This window comes from Trypanosoma cruzi, genomic scaffold (genome assembly GCF_000209065.1).
Source record: "Trypanosoma cruzi strain CL Brener 1047053516517 genomic scaffold, whole genome shotgun sequence".
NCBI classification, from domain to species: Eukaryota; Euglenozoa; class Kinetoplastea; order Trypanosomatida; family Trypanosomatidae; genus Trypanosoma; species Trypanosoma cruzi.
Window position 1 is genome coordinate 1 of NW_001849479.1, and position 22,359 is coordinate 22,359.

General features: G+C 54.7%; 2 protein-coding genes and 3 pseudogenes across 2 annotated transcripts, besides 6 other annotated features; all 5 read right to left on the minus strand.

The window, feature by feature from the left end:
* Positions 1-22,359: part of a sequence feature (areas not merged during assembly with more than two copies in the genome that could not be assigned to a particular haplotype) that runs on past the window's edge.
* Positions 4,120-4,140: a sequence feature (AT_rich).
* Positions 4,229-4,255: a sequence feature (AT_rich).
* Tc00.1047053509897.20 (trans-sialidase, putative) lies at positions 5,023-7,650 on the minus strand (the record flags this gene model as incomplete). Its single annotated transcript, XM_815047.1, has 1 exon — positions 5,023-7,650. One exon carries the CDS (start codon positions 7,648-7,650, stop codon positions 5,023-5,025), a length of 2,628 nt encoding a protein of 875 aa, XP_820140.1.
* On the minus strand, positions 8,921-10,309 carry Tc00.1047053509897.30 (annotated as a pseudogene).
* Positions 9,674-9,734: a microsatellite.
* Tc00.1047053509897.51 lies at positions 11,707-15,180 on the minus strand (annotated as a pseudogene).
* Positions 15,929-16,008: a sequence feature (A-rich).
* Tc00.1047053509897.70 (trans-sialidase, putative) lies at positions 16,160-18,937 on the minus strand (the record flags this gene model as incomplete). Its single annotated transcript, XM_815048.1, has 1 exon — positions 16,160-18,937. The coding sequence occupies one exon, from the start codon at positions 18,935-18,937 to the stop codon at positions 16,160-16,162; it is 2,778 nt and encodes a 925-aa protein (XP_820141.1).
* Tc00.1047053509897.80 lies at positions 20,204-21,562 on the minus strand (annotated as a pseudogene).
* Positions 20,954-21,014: a microsatellite.

The window sequence follows — 22,359 nt, forward strand, 5'->3', positions numbered from 1 at the left end:
CGTGAGGGCTGAACCACTCGGTTACATCGCCCTTGACGGTCCGCCACGCTCGATCCACCTCGCAGTTTACAAAAACGTCCTCAGGAAGATCCTGTATCGTATGCCATGTGTACGGCCATGCCTTCTCCGAGGCAAGCACCATCAACACGGGAGGTGCTGCATCAAATTGCTGCACAGCGTCATTCTCTTCGATAGCGTCGTCAGCTTTCTTGTACGACCATGACTGCTCTGGCCTCCCCTCATGCACCTCCATTCCTGTCCCGTTTTCTTTCGCTCCACGCCGTCCGGAAGTTCCACCGCATGGCTCCGCCCCGCATTGTGCACAGACTCGTACAATCCCTCCAGTTTCTCCGGTGCGCTCGTCGTCGTTGGTTTCCTCGCCTCCTCGGCAGCTGCATCCAAGAAATGTTTAGTGGAGTTATGAACAGTTGCTTTTTACCTCCACAGCAGCCACCAACCACCCAAGTAGATTGTCGACACCCTTATCGCAAAGCCTGCGTATATCCTCATCGAAGATCACTTCACCATTCACAGCTCGCTTCATACTCAAATAACGATCCGATGCCTGCATTTCGTTCAGTGCTCCTTTATCACGGATATACTTCGTGGGGTCCTTGAAAAACTCCTCCAGCAAGACATCCCGATTGGTGTCCACAATGTCCCTGCCGTCCAGTTCCCTCGTAAGAAATTCGTTCAGCCTCATTTCATTGACGCGAGCCCTTCCCTTAAACAGTACGTCTTCGATATTAGTGGAAATGGTCAATTTCATTTCCTGCGTTCCTCTTAGCCTTTCCTCTGCCTCCCGCCTCGCTTCTGCCAGTACCTGCGTGAGTACTCCGTTTGGTTTTCCCCTTGCAAGAGGAGTGATCGTATCCTTTTCTTTCATAGTCCCTACGTTGCCCGAGAGAGCACACCTTCGTGAAGAGGCCTAGTAATGGCCTCCAGCGCTTGGTGCGCAGTTAAGTTAAGAATTTCTTCAAGAAGCCGCTGGTCTTGTACGTAATCATCCGGCTCCTGAGCAAACACCTCCATCGTCACATTGTAGTCTTTCATCAACGGCCGCCCTGCCGCCAACATAATTCCAAAGGAAATCACTCAGCCTCATGTTGGTGCTGCTCATGGTCCACTGCAGCCACACTTTACTCCCCACCACATGTCGAGCCGCAGCGTCGGAACCACCAGAAGAGCCGCTGCAGGGTGCCATCACAACACCAGTGCGGTGAAGCATCCCACTCGCACCGCCCAACTGCGGCCAGCAGGTGCCGCTGGCCCCAAAGCACACTCGCGGCTGTTTCGTCCCGCAGTCCCAATGGCGTTGGGCGTGACACTCGCACGGCTCGGTGGTCGGTGCGCCATGCAGCCGCACTGCAACACCTGTCGGTGAAGCAGCCGAGGCCAACCGCCCCCCAACACCGCCACACTATCGCCCTTTTCTGTTTTTTCACGTTGTCTGTCTGTTTGCTTCATCACCGACACCAAAAACAAGTGCACACCTTCACAAAAGGGAAGGAACAAAGAGAAAAGGAGGCACGATCCCACAGTCACGCCGCGGATCAACACTCTCGTCCACCCACCGCCATTGCCGCGCAGGGGACCACAGTCACATCGCAGAGTCAGCACCACAATGTGCACCACACCATCGTGCAGTGAACAATGGGCGAGACGCGGCCATGCATCGCCCGCTCCATTTTCCCACCCATCAATTCTTGCGTGCCCGCACAAAGTAGCGAGCAGAATCAGAGTGCACACAAACCCAATCAATCCCCTCACTCGCTGAAGCACATTATTCGCATGGAGTGACAACATTTGGGGACACACCAGCAGCAGCAGAAGGCATGGAATCTCCCTGGCAACCCTGCGAAGAGACACAACAACTCTGCGGAGTCAAAGCGGCAGCCTCTCGATGTTGCCCGCAGTTCACATGGCTGGAAGAATTCCACGCACGCATAGTTCCGGACACCTCGCTGTTTGAGTGCACATCAACAGAACATTTGAAAAAAATACCTGCGCGCAAGATGGCAATTAAACACGTGAAAAGTCGGTCTGCTTTCTCCGATGGCGCTGGCGAGCAGTCCTACACAATCCAATCAAAGTAGCACGCCGGACAGGATGGCGTCCGTCATTTAATTAAAAAAACGCGACACTGAAAGGGAGCAGAGAAGAGTTGGCGCATGCGATTGCCAGCGACAACTGTGAGCAAACCCGCCAGCACCAACTGAGGTGCCGAGCAGCACGCTTGTGTAGAACTGGCCGTCAGGCAGAGAGGACAAATAAAACAAGAGGGCAGCAAACCCTCTCGTTCAATGTCTCCTGACCGCGATACCAGAATCAAGATACCATCGACGATAAGAGCGGCAACGCCTTCTCCAAAACGTCTTGTCAAGAAGCCGCAGGACCTCAGGAAGGGAAGAAGGCAGCGGCGGCAGCCACAGCGGGGGAGGCAATAAAACGGCTGGCAGGCACCTTCGCGTCGACGCGCACACCACATCCGAGTGGGCCGGGAGCACAGACCGAACCGCTCGGAAACACACGCATCAAATCCGCAAAACAAAGTCGCAGTGAATCGACAGGAACTCCCCGCCCAAAACAAATTTAAAAGGTAGCGTTTCTCAAGGGGAATCCGCCTTTCCGACGACGGCACGGACGCCTCGCAGGAATTTCTTGCAAATCTCCCTTCGCAGGTCCGCATGAAAACGCAGCGGAATAAAAGAGAGCGCAACGACGCAAAAAAATAATCCTCCTAACCGACCAGGTGGCAGGCCGCCCTCGCGCAAGTGGACAAAACACAACTTCACTCCGGTCTTGTCGTGGTGGTCTTCTCGCAACTATTTTTTCCTTCTCGTCGCAGTGAACATCCCCCTCCCACAAATCATTTGTTCGAGCCATGTTCCTGCGGCCAAACACCGCGCTGCTGGATCCCGCGGCACAGTCCTCGGCACAGAATTGAGGGGAGGAGGAAGAGGGACCGCTGAAGGTGCGAGCAAACCCGAATTCGGTGGCGGTCGCTGCAGTGAAGATTGACGTCCCACGCGGTGTCCCCTTTCTGGGCCCGGTCCTCACCGTGCCATGCGCTCAGCGTGCGGTGCGCCGGCCGCTCTGAACATCCACACGTGCTTGCCTCACAGTCGCTCCCAGCCCCGTTCGTTCGCTGCATCAGGGATGCCGCCATCCGGAGACGGGCATAAGGACGTTGCATCCAACAAAACTTTCAGAGGCACCCGGTGGGCCAACGACGACCATCACTGCGGGATGTGCGGCCCTTCCGCCGCTCACCTCAAATCGCACTCCTACGCCTCCTCGAGCAGCAGCAGCCGCATAAATACACCGGTCCACTAGAGGCCCTCACCAGCCATTGCAGGAAGACCACTGTGCCTCGATGCCATGAAACCCGAATTGCATTGACGGGCCACTTCGGAAAATCCTGTCGCATCCTCCCCCATTATGCGGAAACACATCCATCGTGCATGTGGCCACCGCAGCCAAATGAATCCGGTCCAAACACCCTCCAAACCAAATTCCCCTTTCCGCAAGCCATTCCTTCATTCCATACGCCATGACCCTCATCCGCACGTGCTCACTGACGCAAACCGCCATAGCCAGATGGTGGCCGCCCAACGCTCCGGAAAAACATGTCCAGCACGCACTCGCATAACAAATAACATGCGCAAACACACGGCACGACGGCGGAGAAGCGCACACCGAAAGGATGCGGCCCTCCACAGCCGTCGCAGCCCACCGCGCGCATCACACCCGTGGGAAGAGTGACTCGCGTTGCCCGCTCCCCCTCCTTCCCTTCATGCCCACGGAGGAAGCAGCAGCCACCCGCAACCGCCAGCACACGCCACAAAAGAAGCATCCAAATCGAATGAAATGTGCATGTTGTGCGTGCATGTGGTTGTGTGTGCCTGCAGACACACAAATCAACAAAGTGGAAAAGACGAAGCAGAGCATGTGGAGAGACACACAAAAATGTACAGCGGAGGTGCGTGGCGGAAACAACAAGAAGAAGACCGCTCAAACTCATGACTGCACTGCCGTCCAAGCAGTGGCAATTCACACAAGATTTATTTAAAACAAAAAGAAAACCATCCCCTTCATCTTACACAAACCCCATCACACAAAATAATTATAAATAAAAAAGAAATCGTCCATTACTGTTCCACACAAATTTAAAAAACCAGCCGGCTGCCGTGTGGCCACACCGAACTGTCTGTATATATTTTGCCCGAAAATAAAATTAAAAATATATTTAAATGTCTTTCAACCGTCCAACCCTCCATGTGTCCGCGCATCGTTTATATTTCATGGGGTCATCTGCGTGTTGCTGCTCCCCTCAGCCCTCTCATCGGCGCGTGAGTGCGGCCCGCAAAGCACAGTCACTCGTGTGTGGGGACTGAGAGAAGCACGCAGACATGACGGGAGTCGCGTCACTCCATCGGGAGAGTGAGCGCAGCAAAAGAAAAAAAAAACGGCGGCAGGGTGTGGCTGTGTGTGTGGCGCTGCGGGTGTCTGCCCGCCCTGGCCGCAAAAAAACAAAACAAGAGGGAAGAAATGTGTGCTCCGCCCCACAGGCCCTCGTCGCACGCCCACACGTCACGGCTCCCTCAGCGCGCCGTTCGTCGCGGCCCCTCCTCATGCGTGCAGCAGGCGAGGCGCACAGGGCCGTCGTCATGTACGTGTCGGTGGGTGTGCGAGTGGAGCAGTTGGGCGGAAACACACGGCACCCCTCGCAGGAAGAGTGCAGCAACAATAATTAAAAGAGTAGAAAAGAAAAAACGTCCATCGTGACTGCCCCAAAAGCAAAAAAAAGAAGATATGGGGAATGAAAAATAAAAAAACAGACGAAAATTAATAACAGAAAACAAAAAGATTTTTAAGGACACACACGCGCAACACGCAAAAAAATTATGAATTACAAACAGAAAGCAAGAAAAGAAAATTATCTTAAGGAAAAAGTTAGGTCTTGGAATTAATTCCGTGCAGGGGAGGTCGCAAGTGTCCCACGCGGCCGCCAGTCACGCCTCACAGAGCCGCAAACCCCCACAGTCCCAACAGAAGCAGAAGTGGCAGCAGTCCACTCTCACGCATGGTGCCGGCATCGCTGTTATTCCCCTGCGACACATTTCCGAGGCTGCTGCTGAGGGCCGCAGCCTTTACGTCCCCGTTCTGTGCGTGGATCTCCTCCTCCTGCCCATTCGTTCCTCCTTCTCTTGTCTCCACCGTTGGCTCGCCATCAGAAAAGGAACCGCCATCCACAGTTCGAGTTCCATCGGAAGATTTTCCTGACGCCACCTGCTGTAAGGAGTCCTTTCCTGCTGAAGGAGTACTGACAGTGGGCACCGCTGATGGTGATGCACCGCCACTGCCCGCACCACTGCTCCCCATCGACTGTCCCCGTTCCGTCAGATGGCTTCCGTCAAGAGCAGACGAAGTTCCGGTTTTCTGAGCATTCGGGGTCACCGGAGGAGTGGGGTCTTTATTCGGGTTAAGCGCAGTAATCTCCGCTTCATCCCACGGGCGGTTGTACAGCAGGACGTTCGTCACAGTCACAGACACGCCCTCTTTGTTGGCTGCGTTTTCTCCATCCCCTCCAATGTAGAAGTGGGAGATCTCGTTCGACTCACCATTGCCCAATGCACATTCTTCATTCCCCACTCGCTGACCATCGACATACACGGAGCCCTGGGTGCCGTTCTGAAGCACAATGGCCACCTGGTACTGTGTCTCTGTCTCCCAGCCGCTGCTGGGCTCCTTCGTCGTTTTGTCACTGCACAGTACATGCCACTTCTTTTCGCTGTTGTACGACAACTCCATAAGTTTGGTTTTTTCTCCGTTACTGCCCGCACGTACACCCACCAACGGAATGGGGGTGTCTCCCTCCTTCGGCACATTGTCGATGGACACCGTCGCCACAAGAGTGAAGTTGTAGTTCGCAAAGTGGTACAGCTGATTCTCCCCCTGCTTGCCAACAGGCCACTCCGCCCCTGCGCCACGCCCAGTGAACTTCACACCATTTTTCGTGCTGGTCACTGCTGACGCTGCTTCCCCAGCTTTATTATTTACTGTGGCGTTCACGCCGAGGTACTCGTCCCTCCATGTGTTCCCAGAGAAGTTGCCGGACAAAAAGCCAACCAGCCCAGCCGTGATCTTATCAGCGCTGCAGACATCGTCAGTTGAGGCACGATCCTTCTCAGCAATTAATGAGGTGCACAGATGGGAGACACGGCCGTCCACCTCCTTCCAGGTCGCCAGCACATCCTTCACACGCTTCAGCTTCTCAGTCAGAAGCACAGAGACCATACCGGGTGATGGTTTCACATCGTTGCCCTTCTTCTTCTCGTACAGTGCAATCAACTCATCCTTCTTCTTATTATCATCTGTTTCACCACTGTTGTACAACAGGGAGCTGGCGGCAGCGTCATCATCTTCACCGGATACCGGCCCAATATCAACAATGTGCGTATTGTCCGTCAGCCAAAGATGGAGTTTGCCCTTTTCCTTGTCCTTCTCGGCATACACCGGCAGAGTGACGAGCATCACTTTTTTATTATCACCATTTCCAACAGTCGCTGTGATGAACCCGCTTCTAACGCCACTTACGCCCTGTTTGTTGTTTCCCCACACGCGCGAGAGTGTCCCGAGGGCCTCCGTCCACGACTCCCCCATGTCACCGATCTCGTACACCCTGCGAGGGCCATCACCACACGCAGTCATCATCATGAGTTTTCCCTCCTCCCACTCCACGACGGAGGGATCGCTGCAGCCACCGTCAGACATCCCCTTCGACAGCGTCCAATTCGTAGTATCCTTCGACTGTATGATCAGTGAGACAGTCTTCACATCCTCTTCTGCGTCCTCCGCCGCCTTCTTCGTGCTTTCCACAGGAAACACAAGAGTCTCGTCATGCATCTTAACACCCGATCCACCGCTTCCAATCAGCTTTGTCCAGGAATCGGGCTGTGCACCAAAAAGTCTTTGCGGGGAACTTTCAGTATCTTTCCAGTCAATTTTCTTGTTACTTGCGTCCCCACTATTGACGCTCCCTTTCACCAGCAAAAGTCCCAATTGAGCCGCGTCAGACGCATCAACCTGTCCAGGAGCGGCAACGTTATTGTAGGCTCCAACAAGCATGTAAATATCATTCCCCTTCAAAACTGTTGTTGGTCGGCTCACATCCACTTTCTTCTTTTGACCTTCGGAAGCACTTTCCTCCAGTACTTGTGTCCCATCTTTGGGTTTTTCCAGAACTTCCACCGGTGTCTCAGCAGCTTTTGTCGTGAGAAGTTGGGATGCAACGCCAGTAAAACTCACATCACCAGCCTTCTTTTTGCACTGCGCCTCGGCAACGGCAAACACGTCATTCCCCACTTTTAGAAGGCTGGGAGCACCCAACGAGTCCACAGTTTCACTCTCATTGATGCCCCTCCATTCAAACGTGGATACAGCTGGCTCCCCCGCAACTCCCGCAGCTCCACTGCCGCAGCACACCATCACGACGAGGAGGAGCACCGCAGAGTAGAAGAGATGCCGGGACATGTTGGGCCTCTGCGGCTCACTCTCTCCTCCTTCCCTCCTCCTCCCGCTGGATCCGGTCACGCGGCGACGGTTGTGTGTGCGGGGTGCCATGACTGCAGCAACGCGTGAGAGCATACAAATATGTGTGTGTGGGCGGTGTGTGTTGTTGGTCCTTTCAGTGCCTTACAATTTCACAGTGGCGATTAGCGCTTGTTGTTAACTTCTTTCCTTTGTGTGTGGGTAAGAGAGAAGTTAAGAAAAAGAAGTGAAACAGTGAACACCGCCTGCGTCCACTGTGAGTGGCATCACCATCGTCGTCCCTGCCGCAGTCACCCTCAACAACAACTCACGCACGCAGACACATGAAACGGGAAGGATGAACAATGCAGCGGGAACACACAGCGACGGTCATCACCAGCAGCAGCAGGAGCCACGCCCGGCACGTCGTTATTCGTCACGCGTCAGCACACACTGAACAACGCCCTCACTAAAAGAAAAACCAGCAGGATAAAAAAACACAGCCGCCCTTCACGGCACACACGCGCTGCCGCCAGTCGTTTTACTCTTGTCTCTTCCAACGCACCCGCACATCGCCCCGCACAGCCGGAGAATCCTCCGTCGGCGTACGAACAGCGGGAGGAACACGTCAGACCGTGCAGCTGCTGGGCTGAAGCCCATCCGCAACAATCCCAGACACCAAAACGCCACGCCGCCCATGGGCAGCAAGCCTAGGAAATCACGCTCGCAGCACGGCAACATAACAATTCGCGGTCATCCGTCATCCCTCCTCGCAAGGGCAGCCGCAGCAAGAATCGTGTACGTGCGTGCGTCCTCAGCGTTCACGCCGCCCCACAGCGTGCGCAACATGGCGTGTGCATCTGCTAGTGCGTTTGTCAGCGTGTACACTTGCAGAGCAGCTGTGCGCCACAAGAGAGTCTGAAGAAGGCAACAGCAGAGAGAGTCAGATAGCACACACGCAAATTACTCATATCACCACACACACACACACGCAGCCGGCGGAATGGGTGCACTCAACAACAACACAATGAAAAACAAAACAAAAAGAAGCGTGGGACGACCAGCGCACACACACTCTCATTACTCCCGTAAAGCAAAACACACACACAGAGGGAGAGAGAGAGAGGTCGCCCACTCAATGCAATGGAAACAAAACAGAAACAGTTACGGTGCTCCGCCCATGCAGCCAGGCAGGACGGCAGCGGTGCGTGTCGTGCAAAAGAGAGCACCAACGGGCCTGCATGGGTGTGCATGCATATATACAATGGGCACATTATTGTGTGTGCTTCGTGGGGTGAGGTGAGGGCAAGAGTCCATGCAAGGGGACACACACAGAGAGAAGGACGCGTGTGTGTGCGGGCGGTGCACGGCTCTCTCCCCCTCACTCTCACGCGGCCACCACCGCAGCAGCAGCCGCACACGCAACAAGAAGAAGCAGAAGAGGGGAGGTGGTGTGCGACACCGCGGTGCTGCCGTCACTGTCGGCTGGTATCTCTGTATTGATTGTTTTATTGGTGGCGGTCTCTGGTACTGTTGTGTATCTCTCATCATTATCTGCCTCAGTGTTCCTGTCTCCCGAGGCGCCTTCAAATTCGGCGGTCTTACCGTTGTGTGCCACGTCATCATTGACGTCGTCGTTATTGGCCCGTTCAAGGTCACTCGCATCACCAGAGGTTTGAGTGCTTCTTGTGCCAGCGGTAGTCCTTTCAGCAGTAGGAGCTGCACGGCTGCTGTCGTTGTCGTCATCATACGTCGTGGCAATTATACCCGCGTTGGGTATTTCCTCTGATTGCAATTCGGTGTTGCTGGCTGGCAGAGCAGCGGGGCCAGTATCTCCCTCGGAATCATGTTGTGTCACTGAGGCGGCAGGAGGCGTGGGATTGTTAGCACCACTGTTCTCCACCGTGCTTGCGGCAACGCCACTGCTGTCTGTGGAGGTATATAATGGTGTTGTACTCTCTCGACTCAAATGCGATACGCTCTCCGGTGACTGCAAGGAGGATGCTCCTTCCTCGTGCTTTGTTGAGCCTTTCGTTTGTAGCATCTTCGTTTCGTGTGAGTGACCTCCGTCTTGTGGCTTTGAATGTTTTTCCGCTGTAATTGCTGGATGTGTTTCTTCTGACTGCAATGTGTTTGTTCCTGGTGGTGGTTGTCGTGGCAGTTGTGGTAGTGGTTCTGCTGGAGGTGGTGGTGGTGGCGGTTGGGGACTTTTCGTGCCTTCCTCATCTTCCGGTTGGTCGCCCGCTGGCACTTGACTCCCAGTTTGTTTGGGACGATCGGCATCTGAACTGACATTCCGCTCGCCTGTTATTTGTGAATCCTCGTTTCCTTCCAACTTATTCGTCAGTTCCAGTGAACCTGTATGTTCCTGTCCTTCTTCTCCACCTTCTCCCGCCTGTGGCATCTGGTCTGAAGAAGATAATCCCTTCAATGTGCCATCGCTGCTCTCGCCACTTTTGTCATCAGAATCAACAGCAGCGACCACAGCGGAGTGTTGACGCCTCCAACGGCTACGGCCATCCACAACGGCACGCACACCGTCCATCCCCCGACGCACGCATTCCTCCACGGCAGAAATATTCGCACCGCCTCCCGTCCTCCTGCCGAACGCCTCCGCGCATCCCTTCCGCAGCTGAGCGCGCCGTCCCGCAAAACAAAATACTCACCCGCACTGCCGTCGGCACCACCAGCAACATCGGCCGCCACCACACTAACACCGCACCACAGCACGCAGAGGGCACACACCAGCAGCACACGGCCAGTCATCATCGCCATCACTCCTGTCACTTGCCTGCAGCCTTCAGCACAAACCAACTCCCCGTCAACGCAGGGCAAAAGGAAAAAGAAGAGACAAGTCACACAACAACGCGCAAAGTAAACAACGGCAGCAGCCCTGCGGCAGCACGCACACCGACCTGCAAATCAGAAGCAAAAAGGCAATACCAAAACAATAAAAAAAGGAGTTAAGTGTCCAACAGGAGTCCCTCCGCCCAGAAAAAAATACACCTCAGCAACATTTTCATTTCATGCGCCATGCGGCACAGCATGTCTGTGTTCATACATACATGCGTACAATGCCCTCACAAGAAAAAAAATCGTACTGTTCCACCAGCCCACACAACAACCCTCACATTTCACGCGGCATCCGGCCTGTCTCTCCACTCCTCCTTTTGTGCAGTCCGTGAAACGCACAGCCGCAGGGCCGGCACCGAGTGCAGGCAACAGAAGCAAGCAGGAGGGAAACACTTCCCTCATGACGGTGTGCAGCAGCCGACCATTAAGTAAAGAAAGAAAAGAGCGCGTATTATTCCAGTCAGGCAAAATCAAAAAGGGTAAAAACAAACTTGCGGGGAACGCAGCTCATATTCTCCGTGAGAAGTCGAAAATCGACACTCCGTGGCTGAGAAGACTGCCACAACCCCACACAGTCCCAAAAGCGGAGGCAGCAGTGTTTCTCCACCCACAAGAGGCGATAATTTCGCTGCCGTCCACCGTCGGCAAGGACAAGTCAGCTTCAAAAGAGATTCCTCCGCTCTCGCTGACTTTCTCGTTGTCTAAAGGAGATGTGCTCTGTGTGGCGCTGCTGCACGCACTGCTGTTTGTCGGCTCCCTGGCGGCGGGGGCGGGTGCTCGAGGACCATGGATGCTGTCCCATCGCTGCACACATCGGTGGTGTTGGGCGTCGTGAGGTCAGGACTCATATATTCCTCCATTCCCACGGAATTATTCGTGCCGCCGTAATCCGAGCAGCTCCTCGCCGCAAAATCGCAGAATATCGCATTGAAAGCCTCCTCTTCCGTTACATATTGACCATCCGGCTTCTTACCAGTACGACACGCAGTCCAGTTGCTCTCGCCGAATAGACGCCAGTGCACACCGGAATCCTCGCTCCCACACGCACCGTACAACCATCGCCATCTTTCTTCGCGTACACGTGCGAGCAGCAGCAGCAGTAGAGTTGCTGAATTCGGCGAGCAGATCTGCACACCAAGTGGAGAATAGAAGGGCAAAAGAGAAATACAAAGAGGTGCAGCAAAAAGAGACACACACACACATCGTCGCAGCGTCGCCGTTGCGTGCGCGGTAATGATGCGACCTCCCGCGGCAGGCACAACTCGCACACCGCACGCACCGCAAAACGGCATCCACACAAGAAACACGCACACACAACGACAGAACAGCCACCATAAACTAGAAGGAGGAGAGAACCACAACCATCTCCCCACACTTGCACAACAAACGGCCCTCCCTTTCTATGCGAGACAGTTGCCGCAAGCCTGCCATCGTTCCGCTGCATGCTCTCAGCGCCCACAGTGGGAGTCAGCACAGCGTACAAGTGAGAAACAAAACGCATCGCACCCCGTCGGGAGAAATAAAAACACCGCAACGGCAACAACAACGGTGCAAGAGTGTCGCATCGGATGGTACGATGGCGTTGTTGGCGTCCAGACCAATGACGCGTGCCCTCTAAAATACGCGTGGAAGATACCGCACGTACGACTGCAGAGTTGCGTCCGCAGACAAACGGCATTCGGAGCCAAGTCTGCCTCTCGGTGGCAAAGATGGGTCAGGAATGTCGTCGGAGAGGCACCACGGCAGACGGCAGGGTAGAGCAAGGCACCGCACAAGGGACACAAATATTTGCCTGCCTCGTCCCTGGAGAAGCACAACCAACTTGGCCGGGGTTATCTCGCCCTCTGGCGATGGCACATTTTTAAAAACTCTCGCGGAATTGGGGAGACTCGGCAATGCCCCAACGTGCTTGCCGCGATTCCACGAGAATGTGGACGGTCTGCATTTGTCCATGCAAGTCACAGCCGATAGGCGCATCATCGGGGATACGGTTTGAGTGCGCCCAACGACGGTTACTTGCCTCATGCCACATCACAGGCAGGCAGGCCGTCCCTCATCAATCCCTGCAGGATTCGCCTACGCTCCTCCAAGGAGTACTGGGGGCGTCCGTTGTGCTGCACGCGGATCGCATCATCTTCCATAACAACTCCATTCACTAAAAGACCGCGGCTAAACAGCCCGTCCACAACAATCCTCAAAGGACCGCCACCCACCGCGTGCTGAGGTGGAAAACGCACGCGATGAATACGTCTCCGGTAGGTTTCATCGCAAATACACAACCGCTATTCCCTCCGTCACTGCGTTGTCATCACCGCAGCAGCAACGCACCAGTGCAGGCCATGTTGGGTATGATGGGAGAGAAAGTCCCATTCTCCGAGCCATGATGTCATCAAGAGAGTCAGACGGCTGCTCTGCCACGGTGATAACGTGTCCCATCGGGCGCAACATAATATCAGAGTCCAGCAGATTGGAAGGCGCGGTTGTCACCCCGCCAATGAGAAAAATGCGCGCCACCACACGAGGCTCCGCTGGCATTCCCGCCTCCATATTGTGTTCCCTCAGTAACGGACTCTGCGTCAGCACCGTCGCCACGCTGGTAGGTCTGGATGTGTCTACAGCACGGCACGCGTTGCTGCCACCGCCCGCTCCTCCCCTGTTTGCTCACCACCCATCGTCATGCGGCAGCAGCGAGTGAGGCAAACCTCGATTGGTTCCGCCTGCAATTCCCTCGGCATCTGCTCGATCCACCGCCATGGAAAAACGGCGATGCGCAGCGGCGGAGCATTTGATCGTATCAGCAAACAAATTGGAGAAAAAGGACTCAACCACACACACAAGACTCCCAGCAGCAAAAGGTACACACGGCGTGGATAACACGACTCAAAATAACGCTTCCAACACAAAGCGTGGATGGCTCTGTCGACGCCACACCCGCAACACATGCCGTCAACTCCTCCACGGAAAAAACAAACTGGCAAGAGGGAAAAGAAATAAAAACGCTTCGAGAGAGCAAAAAACACCACTGCAGCACCGCATCCCTCACAACGTCGTCAATCGGCCTGAGGCATGTCGTCTCGGATAAACCTGGCGTACACCGTTCTCCCGGCATGTTTGTTGAAAGGCGGTCATCCACCAGCCGCGATCCGTCGGTCACACGAGGAGTGCAGGCAACAGGCATGTCTGTCGCACCCTCCATCACCCTCACAAAGCGTCAAATTGTCGTTGGCAGGAGTAATGTTGTTTCTGCTCCACGCGTCTCCATCCCCTGGGAGAAGAGACACGCCGACTGCTGCCACCAGTTCCTCCCCCGTCGCCTCCCTTCCTCCACAAGTCTATAATATTCCGCAGAGTTGCTCATGGCAGTGTCTCCATTATCCCGCACGTGAAACAAATTAAACTTCTTCTCCCTGAGACCCAAAGCGACCAAAACAAAAGCGAGCCGGACATCCAACGGCTGCACTGGCCCAACCACAAAAAGCTGCACCAAGTCCACAATGACAGGATCGCGACGGCGACACCGCAGAAAAATAGGGTCCACTGCGGAGATTAGTTTGTGCTGCACACAGTTGCGGTGTCGCCGGACTTATCGCATCGCCAAAAACAAAAACAATAATCCTGCAGCGTGCGGGGAAGACGTTTCACAAGCGCATCATCGACGGAGCCAAACAACTGTACCGTCAGCAGAGGGCAGCGGGTGACGGGGGAAAGTGAGGGTGGTGGAACTGTTGGGGAGGGTCGATGCGCAGTGTCCCCCACAAATACGAGGCGGATGAGGCGAAACACACTCGCCTGAACGTCACCGGCCACCAAAATGCATGGCTCCCTGCCGGGAATATTGATGAGCTCGAGCCTGGAGCAACTACTCGCAGTGCGTGAAAGCGTCTTCCTGCACTGACGCTGCGATTCACATTAGACGGGCAACTTCAGCACAGTCGATCCCCAGCAGTAAAATGCAGCTGGCAGTGACGCTGCGGATTATCGGTTTTCCCCGGCAACGGAGGGCGGAGAAGAAAACTGGTCTCCCCAGCTGCGCGGCATCCATCCATCCACTCTGTGCGCTCGGAGTGCCCCGCAGCTGCCTTGAGAGATGCAGCGGACAGACCTCCGTTAGTTTCGCCTCGATCCGTCGACGAATACTTTCGCGGAGGCGTCGGCACACACCGAAGTCTCCCTCGTGCCCGCCAAACAAAAGACACACCCGTTGAGCATCGTCACGTGCGTCAACGGCCACGCAAGTAAATATCCACCGCAACGCAAAGTGCTTCTTATTGGGCACCAAAAGAAACCTGGAGGCGGCGGCCTCGACAACACACAACAAATCACACGCCAGGCAACGCTCAGATACATGCGAATGGGCCAACGCGGGATGAGCAGCACAAACACTCGAGAGCTGCTGCGTGAAATCCACGGCAAATGGATCAGCCTCAACGCATGGGCAATAATTACGGCGGGTGACAGCGCAAAAGCCAACAGTTCCGCAAGGCCGGGAATTGTGGGGACGGCATTCAAACCTCCTGGGATTCGTGTGCCAAGACACGCAAATAATCCGCCTCTCGGTGAAAATCGTCATCGTCCTCATCGTTGTTTTGCCGTCATTCGTATTGCCACACTCAAAGCCGTGAGGGAAGGTGCTGCCATGATGATTGCGACATCACCCTGAATGGAAGAACGCAATGCCTCGAAGGGTGTCGAGTGCAGGCATCCCGTCAGGCAGCGACACGCCGCACTTCTGAAGAAAGCCGATAAAAGACCGTAGAAAAAGCTTTCATCCGCCACCGTAATATCGTCCAGCGGGTTCGGCCTCTTATTCCTCCTTCGGCGCCTCGTCCCTCTCCAAGACACCAGCTGCCACTGCCGTAGATCACGCTCCTGCCGCAATCACTCTCACAGAGAGGGAGGAGTGTGTGGATGTGTGCCGAGAGCACAGCGACTGTCATCGCCAGAGGAGGCCATCGTGGCACCGTCCGTCACGCGTCAGCACACAACGAGCAGGCAACGCCATCAACCGGCAGTGCAAAAACAGAAGGCAGAGCACTGTGCAAATACCTATTTGTCCTTGTTCTGGAGGAGCAAAAGAGAAAAGGAGCACAGGGAGGCAAATCAACACAGCAAGAGGCACAGCTGGATGGAGGCGATACATGCGGCACGGCCCCGACCTCAACAATCACGCACAGTGGCAGCACCAATCAAATAAAAAAGTAAAAAGAAAAACACGGCGGCAGGGCGTGGCTGTGTGTGTGGCGCTGCGGGTGTCTGCCCGCCCTGGCCGCAAAGAAAACAAAACAAGAGGGAAGAAATGTGTGCTCCGCCCCACAGGCCCTCGTCGCACGCCCACACGTCACGGCTCCCTCAGCGCGCCGTTCGTCGCGGCCCCTCCTCATGCGTGCAGCAGGCGAGGCGCACAGGGCCGTCGTCACGAGCGTGTCGGTGGGTGTGCGAGTGGAGCAGTTGGGCGGGAAACACACGGCACCCCTCACAGGAAGAGTGCAGCAACAAACAATTAAAAGAGTAGAAAAGAAAAAACGTCCATCGTGATTGCCCCAAAAGCAAAAAAAAGAAGATATGGGGGAATGAAAAATAAAAACAAAAAACAGACGAAAATTAATAACGGAAAAAAAAAAATTTTAAGGACACACACGCGCAACACGAAAAAAATTTATGAATTACAAACAGAAAGCAAGAAAAGAAAATTATCTTAAGGAAAAAGTTAGTTCTTGGAATTAATTCCGTGCAGGGGAGGTCGCAAGTGCTCCACGCGGCCGCCAGTCACGCCTCACAGAGCCGTCAACCCCCACAGTCCCAACAGAAGAAGAAGTGGCAGCAGTCCGCTCCCGCACACACTGCCGGCATCGGTGTTATTCCCCTGCGACACATTCCCGAGACTGCTGCTGAGGGCCGCAGCCTTTACGTCCCCGTTCTGTGCGTGGATCCCCTCCTTCTCCTGCCCGTCCGTTCCTTCCGCCGTCTCCCCATCCGCACCTGAGCTCGCGCTCGCCCCAGGATTCACTGCGGTTCCATCGTGCCCCATGGCTTCAGCGTTAGGGTCATATGCATCTGCTGTGGCGGGAGTACCCACAGGAGTTTGTGATGATCCATCTCCCTGCACCGTACTTCGGTCTCCTGTCTCCACCGTTGGCTCGCCATCAGAAAAAGAACCGCCATCCACAGTTCGAGTTCCATCGGAAGATTTTCCTGACGCCACCTGCTGTAAGGAGTCCTTTCCTGCTGAAGGAGTACTGACAGTGGGCACCGCTGATGGTGATGCACCGCCACTGCCCGCACCACTGCTCCCCATCGACTGTCCCCGTTCCGTCAGATGGCTTCCGTCAAGAGCAGACGAAGTTCCGGTTTCCTGAGCATTCGGGGTCACCGGAGTAGTGGGGTCTTTATTCGGGTTAAGCGCAGTAATCTCCGCTTCATCCCACGGGCGGTTGTACAGCAGGACGTTCGTCACAGTCACAGACACGCCTTCTTTGTTGGCTGCGTTTTCTCCATCCCCTCCAATGTAGAAGTGGGAGATCTCGTTCGACGCACCATTGCCCAATGCACATTCTTCACTCCCACCCACTCGCTGACCATCGACGTACACGGAGCCCTGGGTGCCGTTCTTCAACAAAATGACCACGTGCTGCTGAGGTGTCTCTGTCTCCCACGTGCTGCTGAGCTTCGTCGTCGTTTTTCCGTCACCGCACAGTACATGCCACTTCCTTTCGCTGTCGTACGACAGTCCCAGCAGCACATTATTTTCATCGCCATTCATCTTCACACCCACCAACGGGATGGTACCCTCCTCCGGCATTTTGTCGATGGACACCGTCGCCACAAGAGTGAAGTTGTAGTTCGCAAAGTGGTACAGCTGATTCTCCCCCTGCTTGCCAACAGGCCACTCCGCCCCTGCGCCACGCCTTGTAAAATTCACGCCATTTTTCGTGCTGGCCAATGTTGCCGCCGCTGCACCTTCTTTATTATTTACTGTGGCGTTCACGCCGAGGTACTCGTCCCTCCATGTGTCACCGGAGAGGTTGCCGGACAAAAAGCCAACCAGCCCAGCCGTGATCTTAGCAGCACTGCAGACATCGTCAGTTGAGGCACGATCCTTCTGAGCAATTAATGAGGTGCACAGATGGGAGACACGGCCGTCCACCTCCTTCCAGGTCGCCAGCACCTCCTTCACACGCTTCAGCTGCTCAGTCAGAAACACAGAGACCATACCGGGTGATGGTTTCCCTTCCTTCTTCTGCCTCTCGTATAGTGCAATCAACTCCTCCTTCTTCTCATTAGTGTTCTCTCCACTGTTGTACAACAGGGAGCTGGCGGCAGCGTCATCATCTTCACCGGATACCGGCCCAATATCAACAATGTGCGTATTGTCCGTCAGCCAAAGATGGAGTTTGCCCTTTTCGTTGCCTTCCTCGGCATACACCGGCAGAGTGACGAGCATCACATTCCTCTTATCACCATCATTTCCAACAGTCGCTGTGATGAAACCGCTTCTAACGGCCGTCGCTTGTCCGTCCTTTTTGTTGCCCCACACGCGCGAGAGTGTCCCGAGTGCCTCCGTCCACGACTCCCCCTTGTCACCGATCTCGTACACCCTGCGAGGGCCACCATCACACGCAGTCATCATGATGAGTTTTCCCTCCTCCCACTCCACGACGGAGGGATCGCTGCAGCCACCGTCAGACATCCCCTTCGACAGCGTCCAATTCGTAGTATCCTTCGACTGTATGATCAGTGAGACAGTCTTCACATCCACTTCAGTGCCCTCCGCCTTCTTCTTCGTGCCTTCCACAGGAAACACAAGAGTCTCATCCTTCATCTCAACACCCGATCCACCGCTTCCAATCAGCATTGTCCAGGAATCGGGCTGTTTGTCAAAAAGTCTTTGCGGGGAATTTTCAGTATCTTTCCAGTCAATTTTTTTGTTACTTGCATCCTCACCACTGACGCTCCCTTTCACCAGCAAAAGTTCACAGCCGCCTTCATCACTGCTCAGAGATTCTTTACTGCCGCACTGTCCAACAAGCATGTAAATATCATTCCCCTTCACAGCAGTTGTTGGTCGGCTCACATCTACTTTCTTCTTTTGACCTTCGGAAGCACCTTCCTCCAGTACTTTTGTCCAATCTTTGGATTCTTTCAGAACTTCCTCCGGTGTCTCAGCAGCTTTTTTCGTGAGGAGTTGGGATGCAACGCCAGTAAAACTGACACCACCAGCCTCCTTCTTGCACTGCGCCTCGGCAACGGCAAACACGTCATTCCCCACTTTTAGAAGGCTGGGAGCACCCAACGAGTCCACAGTTTCACTCTCATTGATGCCCCTCCATTCAAACGTGGATACAGCTGGCTGCCCCGCAACTCCCGCAGCCTCTCCACTGCCGCAGCACACCATCACGACGAGGAGGAGCACCGCAGAGTAGAAGAGATGCCGGGACATGTTGGGCCTCTGCGGCTCACTCTCTCCTCCTTCCCTCCTCCTTCCGCCGGATCCGGTCACGCGGCGACGGTTGTGTGTGCGGGGTGCCATGACTGCAGCAACGCGTGAGAGCATACAAATATGTCTGTGTGGGCGGTGTGTGCTGTTGGTCCTTTCAGTGCCTTACAATTTCACAGTGGCGATTAGCGCTTGTTGTTAACTTCTTTCCTTTGTGTGTGGGTAAGAGAGAAGTTAAGAAAAAGAAGTGAAGCAGTGAACACCGCCAGCGTCCACAGTGAGTGGCATCATCACCATCGTCGTCCCTGCCGCAGTCACCCTCAACAACAACTCACGCACGCAGACACATGAAACGGGAAGGATGAACAATGCAGCGGGAACACACAGCGACGGTCATCACCAGCAGCAGCAGGAGCCACGCCCGGCACGTCGTTATTCGTCACGCGTCAGCACACACTGAACAACGCCCTCACAAAAAGAAAAACCAGCAGGATAAAAAAACACAGCCGCCCTTCACGGCACACACGCGCTGCCGCCAGTCGTTTTACTCTTGTCTCTTCCAACGCATCCGCACATCGCCCCGCACAGCCGGTGAATCCTCCGTCGGCGTACGAACAGCGGGAGGAACACGTCAGACCGTGCAGCTGCTGGGCTGAAGCCCATCCGCAATAATCCCAGACACCAAATCGCCACGCCGCCCATGGGCAGCAAGCCTAGGAAATCACGCTCGCAGCACGGCAACATAACAATTCGCGGTCATCCGTCATCCCTCCTCGCAAGGGCAGCCGCAGCAAGAATCGTGTACGTGCGTGCGTCCTCAGCGTTCACGCCGCCCCACAGCGTGCGCAACATGGCGTGTGCATCCGCTATTGCGTTTGTCAGCGTGTACACCTGCAGAGCAGCTGTGCGGCACAAGAGAGTCCCAACAAAGCAAAGATAGGGAGAAGCGGATAGCACACATGCAGATTACTCTTACCATCACACACACGCAGCCGGCGGAATGGGTGCACTCAACAACACAACCAAAAATAAAACAAAAAGAAGCGTGGGACGACCAGCGCACACACTCTCACTGCTCCCGTAAAGCAAAACACACACACAGAGGGAGAGAGAGAGAGGTCGCCCACTCAATGCAATGGAAACAAAACAGAAACAGTTACGGTGCTCCGCCCATGCAGCCAGGCAGGACGGCAGCGGTGCGTGTCGTGCAAAAGAGAGCACCAACGGGCCTGCATGGGTGTGCATGCATATATACAATGGGCACATTATTGTGTGTGCTTCGTGGGGTGAGGTGAGGGCGAGAGTCCATGCAAGGGGACACACGCACAGAGAGAGAAGGACGAGTGTGTGTGCGGGCGGTGCACGGCTCTCTCCCCCTCACTCTCACGCGGCCACCACAGCAGCAGCCGCACACGCAACAAGAAGAAGCAAAAGAGGGGAGGTGGTGTGGGACACCGCGGTGATGCCGGCGCTGTCAGCTGGTATCTCTGTATTGATTGTTTTATTGGTGGCGGTCTCTGGTACTGTTGTGTATCTCTCATCATTATCTGCCTCAGTGTTCCTGTCTCCCGAGGCGGCTTCAAATTCGGCGGTCTTACCGTTGCGTGCCACATCATCATTGACGTTGTCGTTATTGGCCCGTTCAAGGTCACCCGCATCACCAGAGGTTTGAGTGCTTCTTGTGCCAGCGGTAGGCCTTTCAGCAGTAGGAGCTGCACGGCTGCTGTCGTTGACGTCATCATTTGTCGTGGCAATTATACCTGCGTTGGGTATTTCCTCCGATTGCAATTCAGTGTTGCTGGCTGGCAGGGCAGCGGGGCCAGTATTTCCCTCGAAATCATGTTGTGTCACTGAGGCGGCAGGAGGTGTGGGATTGTTAGCACCACTGTTCTCCACCGTGCTTCCGGCAACGCCACTGCTGTCTGTGGAGGTAGATAATGGTGTTGTACTCTCTCGACTCAAATGCGATACGCTCTCCGGTGACTGCAAGGAGGATGCTCCTTCCTCGTGCTTTGTTGAGCCTTTCGTTTGTGGCATCTTCGTTTCGTGTGAGTGACCTCCGTCTTGTGGCTTTGGATGTTTTTCCACTGTAATTGCTGGATGTGTTTCTTCTGACTGTAATGTGTTTGTTCCTGGTGGTGGTTGTCGTGGCAGTTGTGGTAGTGGTTCTGCTGGAGGTGGTGGTGGTGGCGGTTGGGGACTTTTCGTGCCTTCCTCATCTTCCGGTTGGCCGCCTGCTGGCACTTGACTCCCAGTTTGTTTGGGAGGATCGGCATCTGAACTGACATTCTGTTCGCCTGTTATTTGTGAATCCTCGTTTCCTGCCAACTTATTCGTCACTTCCAGTGAACCTGTATGTTCCTGTCCTTCTTCTCCACCTTGTCCCGCCTGTGGCATCTGGTCTGAAGAAGATAATCCCTTCAATGTGCCATCGCTGCTCTCGCCACTTTTGTCATCAGAATCAACAGCAGCGACCACAGCGGAGTGTTGACGCCTCCAACGGCTACGGCCATCCCCCGACGCACGCATTCCTCCACGGCAGAAATATTCGCACCGCCTCCTGTCCTCCTGCCGAACGCCTCCGCGCACTCCCTCCGCAGCTGAGCGCGCCGTCCCGCAAAACAAAATACTCACCCGCACTGCCGTCGGCACCACCAGCACCATCGGCCGCCACCACACTAACACCGCACCACAGCACGCAGAGGGCACACACCAGCAGCACACGGCCAGTCATCATCGCCATCACTCCTGTCACTTGCCTGCAGCCTTCAGCACAAGCCAACTCCCCGTCAACGCAGCGTGAAAGCAAAGAAGAGACAAGTCACACAATAACGCGCAAAGTAAACAACGGCAGCAGCCCTGCGGCAGCACGCACACCGACCTGCAAATCAGAAGCAAAAAGGCAATACCAAAACAATAAAAAAAGGAGTTAAGTGTCCAACAGGAGTCCCTCCGCCCAGAAAGAAATACACCTCAGCAACATTTTCATTTCATACGCCATGCGGCACAGCATGTCTGTGTTCATACATACATGCGTACAATGCCCTCACAAGAAAAAAAATCTTACTGTTCCACCAGCCCACACAACAACCCTCACATTTCATGCGGCATCCGGCCTGTCTCTCCACTCCTCCTTTTGTGAAGTCCGTGAAACGCACAGCCGCAGGGCCGGCACCGAGTGCAGGCAACAGAAGCAAGCAGGAGGGAAACACTTCTCTCATGACGGTGTGCAGCAGCCGACCATTAAGTAAAGAAAGAAAAGAGCGCGTATTATTCCAGTTAGGCAAAATCAAAAAGGGTAAAAACAAAACCTGCGGGGAACGCAGCTCATATTCTCCGTGAGAGGTCGAAAATCGACACTCCGTGGCTGAGAAGACTGCCACAACCCCACACAGTCCCAAAAGCGGAGGCAGCATTGGTTTCTCCACCCACAAGAGGTGATAATTTCGCTGCCGTCCACCGTCGGCAAGGACAAGTCAGCTTCAAAAGGGACACCTCTGCTCTCGCTGACTTTCTCGTTGTCTAAAGGAGATGTGCTC